General features: G+C 43.3%; 1 protein-coding gene across 1 annotated transcript; it reads left to right on the top strand.

The window, feature by feature from the left end:
• The first annotated feature begins 1,469 nt into the window (after positions 1–1,469).
• On the top strand, positions 1,470–13,844 carry AMH (anti-Mullerian hormone). The gene is made up of 5 exons (XM_026681109.2): positions 1,470–2,205; positions 5,585–5,763; positions 7,545–7,668; positions 8,733–8,916; positions 12,761–13,844. Exons 1-5 carry the CDS (start codon positions 1,602–1,604, stop codon positions 13,704–13,706), a joined length of 2,037 nt encoding a protein of 678 aa, XP_026536894.2. The 5' UTR covers positions 1,470–1,601; the 3' UTR covers positions 13,707–13,844.

Here is a 13,844-nt window from a genome sequence, read left to right on the forward strand (position 1 = left end):
ATTTAAAATAAGATGCAGAACCTAGCCTACGTCCATTAAATCCATAGCTAATCTTTGAGTGGCCAAAGGCTGCCCTTAATATTTTTGGGTTGGGAGGGTCTACAAAATCAACCATGACATTTGGTCAGGAGGGCTGGAGATCTCTGTAACTATGATGTGGCTATTTGAGGGCACATATCTAGTTCCCAAGTTAAAATGCCTTCTCGACCAAATGCATTTATTTTATTACCATCACCATCCCAATGCATAAAAAAGGGACAGAATTTTTATCCTGTTCCTCCAGTGAAGACTGTAGAATAGATTGTCCATTGTCTTGAGATCCCCAGAGACCAAATTTTTTAAAAAAGTTTAGCCTCTGGATAAAAGGTATTGCTAACTTGATTTAAAAGTCTGTAGAGATTCTCGGTCATCCTGGTCATGGTTGTTCCAAAGGTGCTTTTTCAAGAGACAACTAGAATTTTGTTTTTGTTTTTTTCCTTGAAGACGTTTCGCTTCTCATCCAAGAAGCTTCTTCAGCTCTGACTGGATAATGGAGCATGGAAGGATTTATACTCCTTGCAGACAGCTGGTCATTTGCATCCTTTTAGAGCAGGGGTCCTCAAACTTGGTAATTTTAAGACTTGTGGACTTCAACTCCCAGAATTCCTCAGCCAGTGAAGCTTGTGGACTTCAAAGCTGGCTGAGGAATTCTGGGAATTGAAGTCCACAAGGCTTAAAGTTGCCAAGTTTGGAGACCTCTGTTTCAGAAGGTCCTTGAAGCACTTGGAGGTTTATGTGTCATTCTTGTCAGAGCTGAAGAAGCTTCTTGGATGAGAAGTGAAATGTCTTCAAAAGAAAAAAAACAAAGTCCAGTTGCCACCTTAAAAAACACCTTTGGGGCTAACTGAACTAACATTTGAGGGAAAAGGCCTTTAGTACATCTAGTAACAGTGAGTTCTATCATCAGCTCAACCTTCTCATGAAGCATTGCAGGCAGCCATTAAAAGACAAAACAAAATGTCCCTGAAACATTTTCTTCCCAGATTGTTTTAATAGCTAAATTCTTTCACTCCTTAAGATTTTTTCCCCCCTCACGTTCAATTGTGTCTGATTCTCTGATCCTTTAACCTACTTCAATGTATTAATTTAGGTGATAAATATTTAAAGGAACAAATACTTTTCTGCTGATTAAAAAAAACAGCCTTTATATAAGATGATTAAGGGGGAGGAAACACGATAAGCGGACTCTGATACAATGTAAAGACTGAGGTACAAATAGTGTGTGAATGTGGGTTTTGCTTTGATCTCTTGGGGGTTGGGGGATACGATAAAAAGTGTTTATATCAAGGTTGAGCCGGCTTGGATGTTTTGCATTTGCTAAAGCATTCAGACTTAAAAGATATCAAAAAACCTGCAAATAGAACAGCCAGCTTGTTGCAAGAATTCTTCCAAGATCATTCAAGGCCATTAAAGAAGAAAAATTCAGGCCATCTCTCTCTGTGTCTGCCTGTGTGTGTGCGCGTGTGTGTAAGTGTGTGTTATCCGATGCTTTCCCTCCCTTCTGAATTTTCCCTGAGGAATCCTGGAGAGGTGGCTTTAGTTCTTCAGGGAAGCAAGCAGCCATGCAGCTTGGCCTGGCCAGCATCCTCCTGGGTCTCTGGCTAACAGCTGAGTCCCTCTCCTCACCTGCAAAGGGAAACCTCCTAGAAGAAAACCCTCCGAGACAAAGGGAAAGTCCCAATTTAGGAGAAGTGGAATCCCCAGAAGAAGAAGAAGAAGAAGAAGAAGATGTCAAGGTTGCATTGGATTTCCAGGAAGCCCCTTCAAAAGTCCTGGTGGTTTCCCTGGAGTCAGAAGACAGCCTTGGACATCTCCCACCCCACCTGCCCTTGGCTGAGACAGAAGGGAAGCCCTTGAGTTTATGGCCCCAGCCCAGTTCTCAGTCCTGGCTACACGAAAGCTCAGAGGAATCGGTGTGTCACGTGAGGCTGGACGGGGGCAGCTTTTGGGGTCCTAACCATCTGGAGGTAGGGGGTCTCCTTAGCCGTTACGACAGTGGGTTCCTGAAGGCACTGAGCAGATCTGCCTGGAACACAGAAGACCTGGAGACCTTTGGGATATGTCCCTCCAGCCCACCCCACAGCCTTCTCAGGTCACTCCAGCGTGTGGCTGATTCTCTGGGCAGGCCTGCAGGACACCGGTTCTTCATGCTGCATTTGGAAGAAGGTAAGTTCAGACAAGGAAGGGTGGAAAGACATTGGCATTATTACCACTGTCCCTTCCCTCTGTTCTCATTTCTAGAAAGCTTTGTTTAGAATTTCCAAAACGTCAATGGGAGTTTTAGAAAGTGGCCTTGGACAATGGTAATGCTTAGTATAAAGTCATAAAATAGTATCAAGCGATAGTAATAGTATAAAATGTTATAAAATGAGGAAGTGCTTATATAAAGCATCTAAGGTGCTTTTCTAAAATCCCTCCTCCTTTCCCTTTCCTTCTCCCAATGTACATTCTTTTGCTTCAGGCAATTCTATGGAATACCAAATTTAAATCTAAAGTACATTAAATCTAAGCCGATTGTTTTGTAACACCAATACTGAGGTAAATATGCAAGCAGAAGATAGCCGTATCAATGGGTGGCAAAGGAAAAGGGAAAATACTTTTTTTAAAAAAGAAAAGAAAAGAGGAAATTGGAAATTGGAAAAGGAGGGGAAATGGTCCATCTCTTAACTAGGGCTGAAATAGCTTAAAAGTGCAAAATGCAGATTTCTTGTGGGCATGGAGTCCTTTTGATCAGACCAAATAGAAAATAGAATAGAATGAGCTGGAAGGGACCTGGGAGGTCATCTAGTCCAGCCCCCTGCTCAAGCAGGAGAACTTATAGCATTTTTAGATAAGTGGCTGTCTAGTAGACTAGCAATATCATTTAGATTTGTATACTGCTTCACAACTGCTTTACAGCCCTTCTCTAAGCTAGGGTTTGTTTGCTAAGATAAACATGCTCCCTTGCATGCTTTTGGGTCCCGTGTAGCGTCTCTGCCGTCTTCACACAACGCAGGAAACCCTGCACGTGTGGAATTGCCAGCACTGGGTTGGGGATTTGAGCCAAGATATTGACTGGCCAGAAGTCCAAATCAGATCCTTCGTAGGATTGCTCCTGTCCTACATCTCCCTTTGGTGGTGGCGACAGAAGGGGAGAGATTTTTCAGAAAGGATCAGCTGCCCTTCTGGAAAGTAAATAGGGATCAGCTGCAGAGGTTACAAAGAATAAATATCCATCTCCAGCTGTTGCAAATAGTTTGGGTGGGGGGAGAAAGGATTTTCCCAATCACTCTGATGATAGTGAAAGCTTCAGCTGCAGCTTTTAATTATTGCTCTCCAATCAAAGAAAATGGCCCCTCAAATTAGATCTGCTAAGGCATGAAGCAAATCAAGTCTTTTTTTTTTAATTTTTTTTTTTGCAATGCTTAATATTTATAAATTGGGATGACACCAGATGCAGGCTCCTTCTTCTCAGCAAACGTGAAAAGAAACCTTGTAGGATGGAGCAGATAAGACCTCTGCTTTTCCTAAAGGCAGACATAACAAAAGACGTGGACTAGATAGTAGCCTAGCCCCTCTTTTTTAAAATTGTATGTCTTTTTTCAAACTCTTTGGTGTAGTCCATATCTTGCTCTTAGCCAGAGACTTAACAAATCCAATTTGCTACAACATTGGGTACAACATGAGGTAATTCCTCAAATCCACCAAATTACAGGTAGTCCTTGATTTACAACAGTTGATTTAGTTGGCTGTTTGAAGTTACAACGGCACTGAAAAAAGTGACTTATGACCGTTTTTCACACTTACAACTGTAGCAGCACTCCCATGGTCACATGATCAAAATTCAGATGTCTGGTAACTGACTCTATTTATGACCGTTACAGTGTCCCAGGGTCATGTGATCCCCTTTTGTGACCATCTGACAAGCAAAGTCCACGGGGAAGTCAGATTTCCTTAACCCTGTTACTAACTTAACAACTGCAGTGATTTACTTAACTGTGGCAAGGAAGGTCATAAAATGGGGCAAACTTCCATTTTGTTAAGTGAGGCATTAAGAAACGTCTCACTTAGCAACAGAGATTTTGGGGTCAATTCTGGTTGTAAATCGAGGACTACCTGTATGGCATCTTTGAGGACTTGGACTTGGTCATACAATTGGCTAAGTCAGTGACTGGATTCAATGCACTAAATCAGGGGTCTTCAAACTTGACAGCTTTAAGACTTGGGGACTTCAACTCCCAGAATTCCTGCTCCAGTTATGTTAGCTCAGGAATTCTGGGAGTTGAAGTCCACAAGTCTTAAACTTGCCCAGTTTGAAGACCCTTGTGCTAAATCTATCCTGCTTCACCTCAGCCTCACCAAATATCATGTGTGAATCCACCAGTGTCAGGCTAAAGCTCCTCTCAATCTATCTCTTGTTAACGGAACATATCATTTTTCCTTGAGATGTAAACATGGATCAATGGTATTGAACCCCAGGGGCACCTGCAGGATACGGCCAAAATAACCAACATGGCAGCCACAGTACTCTGACTGAGGTTCAGCCCACATTCTGTGGATGCCCCTGATTCAACGGTTTTCAATTTTTAAAATACAGCCAGTTGGCTTGCAACCATTCATTTAGCAACCATTAGAAGTTACCATGGTGCTGAAAAAAAGTTATTTATGACCATTCCTCACACTTATGACTGTTGCAGCATCCTCACGGTCATGTGATCAAAATTTGCACGCTTGGCAACTGGCATCAGGGGTGGTATGCTACCGGTTTGGCCCGGTTTGGCCCAACCGATAGAGAGGAGGAAAAAAAATCCTCCAACAACCAGCTGAGAGGAAAAAGAAGAGAAAAGCGCAGGATAGGCCCTCCAACCCCCCTCTGCGCTTTTCTCTTCTTTATCCTCTCAGCGGATTGGCGCTTCAGGTCTCAGCTGGTATGGGGAAAGCTGCACGCATGCGTTAGGCCAGGGGTCTCCAACCTTAGCAACTTTAAGACTTGTGGACTTCAACTCCCAGAATTCCTCAGCCAGCTTTGCTTCTGGGAGTTGAAGTCCACAAGTCTTAAAGTTGCCAAGGTTGGACACCCCTGCGTTAGGCAAAGCACGCCCACCAAGCCACGCCCACCGAACTGGTGCTAAAAAAATTTGAATACCACCACTGACTGGCATGTCATGTCCAGAGGTCACATGGTCAACATTTGCAACCTTCCCACCTGGCTTCCAATAAGTGGGAGAAACTGGATTTGCTTAATAACCATGGTGATTCACTGAATGACTACAGCAAAAACAGTGGTGAAATCGGACATGCCTCACTTAACAACCCCCTTGCTAACAATTGCAGTTCCGGTCTCAGTTGTGGTCACAAGTTGAGGAGTACCTGTAGCATAAAACATGAAGAAATAATTTCAATGTGAATCAAATGATGGGTTGAAACTCCAGTGACCAGGAGACCAGGCAGAGAAGGGAGTTGGATAATATGAGACAGGACTGCACCTCAGATGGTTTGTTTTTAAGAGAAATGGGCGGTTACCTGCTTTGTATCCCTTTTTAATTCTCTTCTTCTCTTTTGGTAGTGAAATGGGAAGTCGAGACCAAACTCAGGTTTAAGCTGACCTTTCAGAAGGACGTGGAAGAGCCTCTCAGCTCCTTGCAGCTGGTCCTCCTCGTCTTCTATCAAGGAGAAAAGGAACTTGTGCATCATGGGGTCCCAAAGAGGTTTCTAGTTGGAGGGGCAGGATTACATCAAAAGCAGGTTTGTGGGACAATTCCCCCCCCCCTGCATTATTTCTAGTAGCTCTCCTTCCTCCAAGGAGATTAAGATAGTGTGCACTCCTCCCCCAGTTTCAGCTATATTTATTTTTTTTACTTATACTTATTTATTTGTAAGAGAAGAAACAGACATCTTGCCATCTCCGGAACTAAAATTATATTTATTATACTTACTAAGCTTTCGTCAGTCTCTGCTGACATCATCAGAGTATTAAACTACCATTACAGAGATCTATGCTTTTATATATCATTAATCAGTTTAGCGCTTGCACATGTAATAGGCCCTTCCAACCGCCTCCCACCTGTAATTAACTCTGTTGCTTTTGCTTCAGTCATGTTGGTCGATTGAGGTTTATTTATTTGTATATTTATATCCCACCTTTATTATTGTTACAAATAACTCAAGGCAAACATATATAACACACCTATTTTCCCCATAACAATAACCCTGTGAGATGGGTTGGGCTGAGAGAGAGGGACTGGCTCAAAGTCACTCAGCTGGCTTTCATGTCTAAGGCAGACTCGAACTCATAGTTTCCTGGTGATTGGCCCAAAATCCATGCCTAAGGCAGGACTAGAACTGCCAATCTTTTGATGATTGGTCCAAAGTCACCCTGCTGACTTCCATGCTTAAGGCGGGACTAGAACTCACACTCTTTGTTTGTAGCCTGGTGCCTTAACCACTAGACCAAACTGGCCTTCAGTTCTTTGTTTGTTTGTTTGTTTGTTCATTCATTTATTTATTTATGTCTACTTATATACCAACTTTCTGATTTTTATAAACAACTCAAGGTGTGAACATACCTAACATGCTCTCTCTGAGCCCAGCCTCCTTGTGTGTGTGTGTGTGTGTGTGTGTGTGTGTGTGTGTGTGTGTGTGTGTGTGTGTATATATATATATATATATATATATATATATATATATATATATATATATATATATATATATATTTTAAAAAGCATGATGATGTTGATGATGTCCTACACAATGGATGATTCAAGGAGCTCTTTTGCTTTTTTAGTTCAGATAGTTAAGATAGACGCTCTACAGAATTCCAAAAATGCGACATCAAAGAACCCAAGTACAATTGTGAAAAGCCCCATTCCTGTTTCAATACCATTTACACTTCATTTGACGTCCCCTCCCTTCATAGAATGCTCCCCCCTCCTGTAATTTTTTTCTCTGTTGAAACCAAGGGCCTGGTTTGAAATTTAAAGAAATGAGATTCACTCTGAATATTAGTGAATGTTTGGCAGTGGGAGATCCTAGTGGTTGGAGAAGACAAGTGTTAAAAGAGATGTGGACTTTACTTCGCTGGGATTTTAAAATGGAGACTGGACTGCCAGCTTTTTATGGAAAATTTAGTAGGTTTATAGAATTGGTAAAGGGTTCATTTAGTCCAGGGCTGTTAAACTCACTGCCCGGATGCATCATGTGCTGACCTCGCCCACACCTGACATCGCTGTGACGATGTGAGTTGGACACCCCTGGACTAGATGAATGTTTCTTAACGCCAGCAACTTGAAGATGTATGAAGTTCAATTCCCAGAATTCTGGGATTTGAAGTCCACGCCTCTTAGAATTGCCTGCCAAGGCGGAGCTGATGCTTTTAGCAGGTCACAGGGATTAAATCATTCTTGACCTGAGAATGAAGCCTCAAGGGAGTTTCTGCATTTCATGAGGCAAATGAATGTTTTGAGGAGGGACTTCAATCCATATATGGATGTTGGATTATGTTTATTTTTTAAATTTTCCCATCTCAGGTTGTTTGCCTTTCCAGAGGAACCCGCTACCTTGTCCTCCAAGGCTCCGTGATGTCTGGGAGACATTCTCCTGGTGAATTAAGCTATGAACTTTCCTTGGAAATCAGGCACCAAAACAATACAGGTAGGTGAGAGTTCCCTGGGGGGAGGAATCTCCTGTTCCTCTACTTGAAAAACATAAATTCTAAATAATTGATCAACATGCAGTGATTTTGTCTGGCACAAAATGGAGGCCTTTTGCAGCATCACAAGCAGGAACATTGTGGATCTCCAAAAGTGCTAAACTACGACTCCCAGCAACTTTTCATTATGTGGCCAATAGCGAGGGATGCTAGGAATGTTAGTTTAATGACATTTGGCATGTACGTTTCCTTGTGCTTATGTACAGGTGGTCCTCGAGTTACGGCTATTTGTTTAGTGACCACTCAAAATTAAAACAGGATTGAAAAAAGTGACTTATGACCAGTCACTTAGCTTTCTAGCTAATCTAAAAGCAGAGCTGAGCCTGAAGCTTCTATTATTCAGTGCAGACTCAGGTAGCAGATGGCAGGAACACAGATCTCTAAGTGAATCTGTGATTCTGTGAGCCACTCAATCTGCCTGCCTGCTCTGCCTGATTTTGGGTAAAAGTTGCTCTTTTTTATTAAAAAAAATCAATATTTACATACATGGTGTGTTGTGAGTTAATTTTGTGAGTTTACTTGCTAGAAAATTTTATAAGTTTGCTTGCAAGCAAATTTTATGTGACAGACTCCGGTAGCCGATTGCAGAAAGACAGATCTCTAAATGAATCGGTGAATCTGTGAGCAACTCAATCTGCCTGCCTGCTTTGCCTGATTTTGGGTAAAAGTTGCTCTTTTTTTAAATAAAAAAATCAATATTTACATAAATATTTGTAATATTTACGTACAAGCCATGCCCAGTCAGTAAGCCACGCCCAGCTGATCACATGACCACCAAGCCACACCCACAAATTAGGCCACACCCACAGAACCGGTTGTTAAGCAATTTGAATCCCACCCCTGATGACAACCCTGAGGTACAACATCTGTGTTATATTTATGGTCTTTGAATTCATTTCCATTGTTTCTTGGGCCTCAGAAACCTACGACAATAAGAGGGAGAATCTCATTGCTGGTCCAATAAGTCATTTTCTTGTTCCTTTTTTTTTGTATCCTTGCCTCCCAGACGCTGCTGTCTCCTCTGATGAAGCCCAGGATCTTCTGTTTGGCTTTGATGCCAAGTGTTTCACTCGCAGGACCCCGGCTGTCTTGTTGTTGGTGAAACAAAACTTCGGTGTTGGCTCCCATCAACCCTCTTCTTTCCTCTCTGCGGACGGCAAGTTAGATGTATTGCCATACCTGAAACCCAGGTAAATAGCGTTCTCTAAACTTTGCATCCCATTCTCCACTTGTAGACAGGAACTGGTAGCCGTGAAATTCCAGGCCTGCATGAGAGAACAATTGCACCAATTTGCCTCTCTCGGTGTTTGCAGTTTCCCTTGATTGTGTAGGCTTTTTCCTTGTATTTATTTATAACCTGCCTTTACAGGTAGTTCTCAAATTATGACTGGTCACTTAGCGACAGCTCCAAGTTACAATGGACCCCTCCCCAAAAGATACTTATGACCCAGTGGCAAAGTTCTGAAGGAAGATCAGAAAATCAGGTCGGTCACATGATGAACCACTTGATGACCGATGACTTAGAACTGTAATAGGGAGACTTCAGTACGCTCAGAAATTGAGGATTACCTATTATTTTTATGAATAATTTAAGGCAGAGAACATACCTAATACTCCTTCCTATTATTTTCCCCAAAGCAACAGCCGTGAAATGAATTAGACTGAGAAAGAGTGATTGGCCCAAAATCACCCAGCCAGCTTTCATGCCTAAAGCAGGACTAGAACTCACAGTCTCCTGATTTCTAGCCCGGTACCTTACACAAGTCATGTGTAAGCATGCACATGCTCTACCACTGCTTTTTACACCCAATTTTGTCTGAAAAACAACTACATGATAAATGGATTTTTTTTCCAATCAGAATAGAGCTGGAAGGGACCTTGGAGGTCTTCTAGTCCAACCCCCTGATTAAGCAGGTAACCCTATACCATTTCAGACAGATGGCTGTTCAGTCTCTTCTTAAAAACCTCCTGTGATGAAACACTCACAACTTCTGAAGGCAAGCTGTTCCACTGGTTAATTGTTCTCACTCTTAGGAAGTTTCTCCTTAATTCTAGGTTGCTTCTCTCCTTGAGTAGTTTCCATCCATTGATTCTTGTCCTGCCCTCTCTGGTGCTTTGGAAAATAAGTTTGGAAAATAACTTCTTTGTGGTGGCCCCTCAAATATTGGAATACTGCTGGATCAGAGGGAATCACCATTCAATCCAGCATCCAGGTTCCAATAGTGGCCAGAGAAGTTACTTCTTACATGCTCATGTTTTAAAATGGCCAGATTCTATTGTGTCCTCAAACTGCAAATGGCACCAGAATTCCCATTGCTAAGCAAGACAGTTGTTAAGTGAGTTGTGCTGGGTTTTTTGATCTTTTTTTGTTTTGTTTTTTTGGCCACAGGTGTTAAGCAACTCATTGCAGTGGTTAAGTGAATCACACAGTCCTTAAGCAAATCTGATTTCTCCCCTTGGTCTTCTTACTTGTCGGAAGGCAGGTGAGAAGTTTGCAAAGGATGATCACATGACTCCAGGACATGGCAACCATTGTAAATACAGGCCGGTTTCCAAGCACCCAAATTCTGATCACGTGATCGTGGGGATGCTATGATAGTCATAAGTGCGGGGCATGGTCCTAAGTCTGGACTGTTGCTAAATGAATAGTTTATAAGTCGAGGACTATCTTAGTCTGTTGCCAAAACAGAGACGGGTAGAAATGAAGCCCCCTTCCCCAAATATCCAGAATATTGCAGAGTTCACACAAGACATTTAGACCTCAGGGTTAGCCAGCCACTCTCTGGATACCCAGCACTTGCTGGAAATATTTTGTAAAGGGTTTTTTGACTTCCCTGAAATAAATTGAACTTCTCAGAAGATCTGAGATTCCTGCAGGCCTCTAATTGCTTCCAATCTTGCCTGCCCAGAAGTCTGATAAGGACTTTGGGAAACCCTCAAAGGGAACATTTTGTCGCTTCCGAGGAAAGCAACAACGTAAATAAAGGAGATAAGAGCCATTTCATCACCATTTGTTTCCAAAATCTCCTCCGAAAAACACTGAAATTTTGTTTTTGTTTTTTGTTTTTTTGCAAAATTGAAAGAGCAGGAAGTGTCAGTGGTTCTTGCAAGAAGATGGCCATTTTAAAATGTTCGCATAACTTTAATGTGAATGTAATTAAGTCAGTTAACTACTCTTCATTTAATGTTTGAGGTCTGCGGGCTGAATGCTATCTTGCGTTGTCTCAATGTTTTCTTCTGTGAAATCAGCTTTGTTTCCCTTTTCTTCCCCTTGAAATGCTTTGAGAATCACGTTTCTCTTCATGCATCAAAATTATATATTATTAGATTTTTTTATCCCTTTATTATTTTATAAGTAACTCAAGGCAGTGAATACACCCTGTACTCGTTTCTCCTCCTATTTTCTCCACAACAACCATCCTGTCAGGTGGGTTGCGCTGAGAGAGAAGAACTAGCCCAAAGCCAACCATCCGGCTTTCATAACTCAGGTGGAACTAGAACTCACCATCTCCTGGTGATTGCCCCAAAATTACCCATGCAGCTTTCATGCCTCAGGTGAGACTAGAACTCACCATCTCCTGGTTTCTGGCTTGATGCCTCCACCACTAGACCAAACTAGCTCCACTGAAGAGTACAAATGATGCCACTGCTAGTATTGTTGCTCTAAATAATAATTACCACCTCTCTGTTTGCCACATTTCCCAAAATAAAAAAGGCCCCATGAGTGGGATTCCTTTGGGATGTTGTTGATTTCATTGAGGGGTTGGGTCGCAGAGGTGGTATTCAGCAGGTTCTGACCAGTTTTGGAGAACCGGTAGTGGAAATTTTGAGTACCACCTCTGGAGATTTTACAATATCCTTCCCCTGCCATGCCCACCAAGCCATGCCCACAGAACCGGTAGTAAAAAAAATTTGAATCCCACCAGTGGTTGGGTGCCAGTAACTCTGTCAACCTTGGAGAGCATAGGAAGCTTCACAAACTCCTCTTTTTATTTGTATGTCAAGTTCACTGCCCTCTACTGCTGAGAGTTTCACTGAAATCCCTTGTTTGGGGAAAAAATGCAAAAGCTTTCCTTCCATTAAGTTTAATGAGAACTGGTAGGAAGAAAATACGGGCACATTTCCCTACACAGCATTATTTCAAACCAGTTGCATATAGTGGCAAAGGGGTCCATGGCAGGGGTGGGATTCTACTAGTTCACACCTATTCGCTAGAACTGGTTGTTAACATTCTAAGAAGTTTGGAGAACTGGTTGTTAGAAGAAATTAGTGGCCTAATCCTGTAAGGAAGGCAGGAAGGAAACATTCTGGTGTTGCTTACAGAAACTGCCTCTCCATTAACCCTTATTACATTCTTGGCAGGATTAGACTTCCTGTCTCTGGAACTACTCTGGAGTTTATTTCCCCTCCTTTGCTGGTACATTGCTTGTGTGGAGTGACCATTCAAAGTTACAATGGCACTGAAAGAAAGTGACTTATGACCATTTTTCACACTTACGACTGTTGCAGCATCCCCACAGTCATGAGAGGCCAGGCGAAGAGATGCGTGCCTTGATGTGAGTTAGCCACGCCCAGCCAATAACATGACCACCAAGCCATGTCCACCCAGTCACATGACCACTAAGCCACGCCCATAGAACCAGTTATTTAAAATTTGAATCCCACTCCTGGCCCATGGTGGTCTGAAATTTGAACCTCGCTTTCCTCTTCCTAACCTACATCTCAGCTGCAGAACTCAATGGGTGGCTCTCTTTCAGCCCAATCAATTTCATAGTGATATTTTATTGTGGGGATAAAAGGAAGGGAGACCACCTAATGTAGCCCAAGAAAAGGCAGTGATCAGTGATGAGTAAAGAAACATGGTTTTACGGCTGAGCATGACGTGTGAATCTAACTTATTTGTGAGCAACTTGCCATTTGACCTTGGTATCCTTGAATGTCTGCATGAGGCACGAACGCAGAGATGAGTTGGGCATATGCAGAATAAGGAGACAGCCAAATAATTTTTAAAACATCTTTCTCTCTTTGCACCAGCTTGCCGAGTTCCGCCATAGCCCACACACCCTCTGAAGCTGCCACCGTCACTAACCAAACCAACGCCACAGTGTCAGTGCTTACAAACCCTGGATACTTTTTGGAGATCCTCTCCCAATTTGTCAACAAAGTCCTGAACCCCTCCGGTGAGCCACCTGTCGCCCAGGGGCACCTCCAGCTGGATTTTGACACCATGGAGGCCCTTCCTCACGAACTGCTCAACTTGTCAGAGAAAGTGGCTTTTGAGCGGCTGGTGCAGTCTGAAAATCACCTCGTGGTCCTCTTCCCCGAGAACAGCCAAGCTTTCATGGAGCGCCAGCTCGGCCAATGGTACCTAGAGGGAAAGTTGCTTCAGCAGCTGTTGGAGAAGCTGCATTCTGTGATCCAAGAGCTGAAAGCCATGCCCTCCTTCCAAGCCAACGCCAACCTCTTCCATACTCTGCTGGCTCTGTGCTACTATCCTTCGAGGGGCTCCGGAAATTTCCCCGCTGGCGAGTCTGCAGAAATGGAGGAAACCCAAACCCGCAGAAAAATCCACAGCCTTCTGTTGCTCAAGGCTCTCCAGGTGGTGCGCACTCGTTGGCGGGAGGCCAGGAAGGTGTCGTTACGTGCCAACCGTAGCACTCAAGTCCAGGATGACTACTGCCGTCTGCGAGAGCTCAGGATAAACCTGGTCTCCACCAGGTACATCATTTTACCGGAGTCATACAATGCCAACAATTGCGTGGGCCCATGCCAGAGCCCGCTCTCCACCCGCATCCCGGACTACTATTCCCACACCATCTTCCTGCTGCGCATGCACGAACAGGGCATGCCACTCCAGCGAGCCCCTTGCTGCGTCCCGGTGAAATATTCCAAAAGTCTCATGGTTACTTTTACCAGTGATCAAGGGATGATAGTTAAGGCCTACCCAGATATGGTGGCGGAGTCCTGCGGGTGCAGGTAGAGAAGGGCAGGGGAGACAATAGAGATGGGGGATGGGATATTGGACAGTGTCCTGCTGTCCTGGCCAGTATGGGGTACCGTTTTAAACCACAGCACTACAGTAATCCCACTTCTATTGATGAAATTTATGCAGCTGTGT

This window comes from Notechis scutatus, chromosome 1 (assembly GCF_049901735.1).
Source record: "Notechis scutatus isolate UNSWTSFEM ecotype Mainland chromosome 1, rNotScu1.2, whole genome shotgun sequence".
In the NCBI taxonomy this organism is placed as follows: domain Eukaryota; kingdom Metazoa; phylum Chordata; class Lepidosauria; order Squamata; family Elapidae; genus Notechis; species Notechis scutatus.

Bases quoted from the DNA above. Each gene is read 5' to 3' on its own strand.
- AMH (XM_026681109.2), top strand. From the start codon at position 1,602: ATGCAGCTTGGCCTGGCCAGCATCCTCCTGGGTCTCTGGCTAACAGCT. The intron at 5,764-7,544 runs GTTTGTGGGACA...TTCCCATCTCAG, and splicing joins CAGGATTACATCAAAAGCAG to GTTGTTTGCCTTTCCAGAGG. The intron at 8,917-12,760 runs GTAAATAGCGTT...TCTTTGCACCAG, and splicing joins TTGCCATACCTGAAACCCAG to CTTGCCGAGTTCCGCCATAG.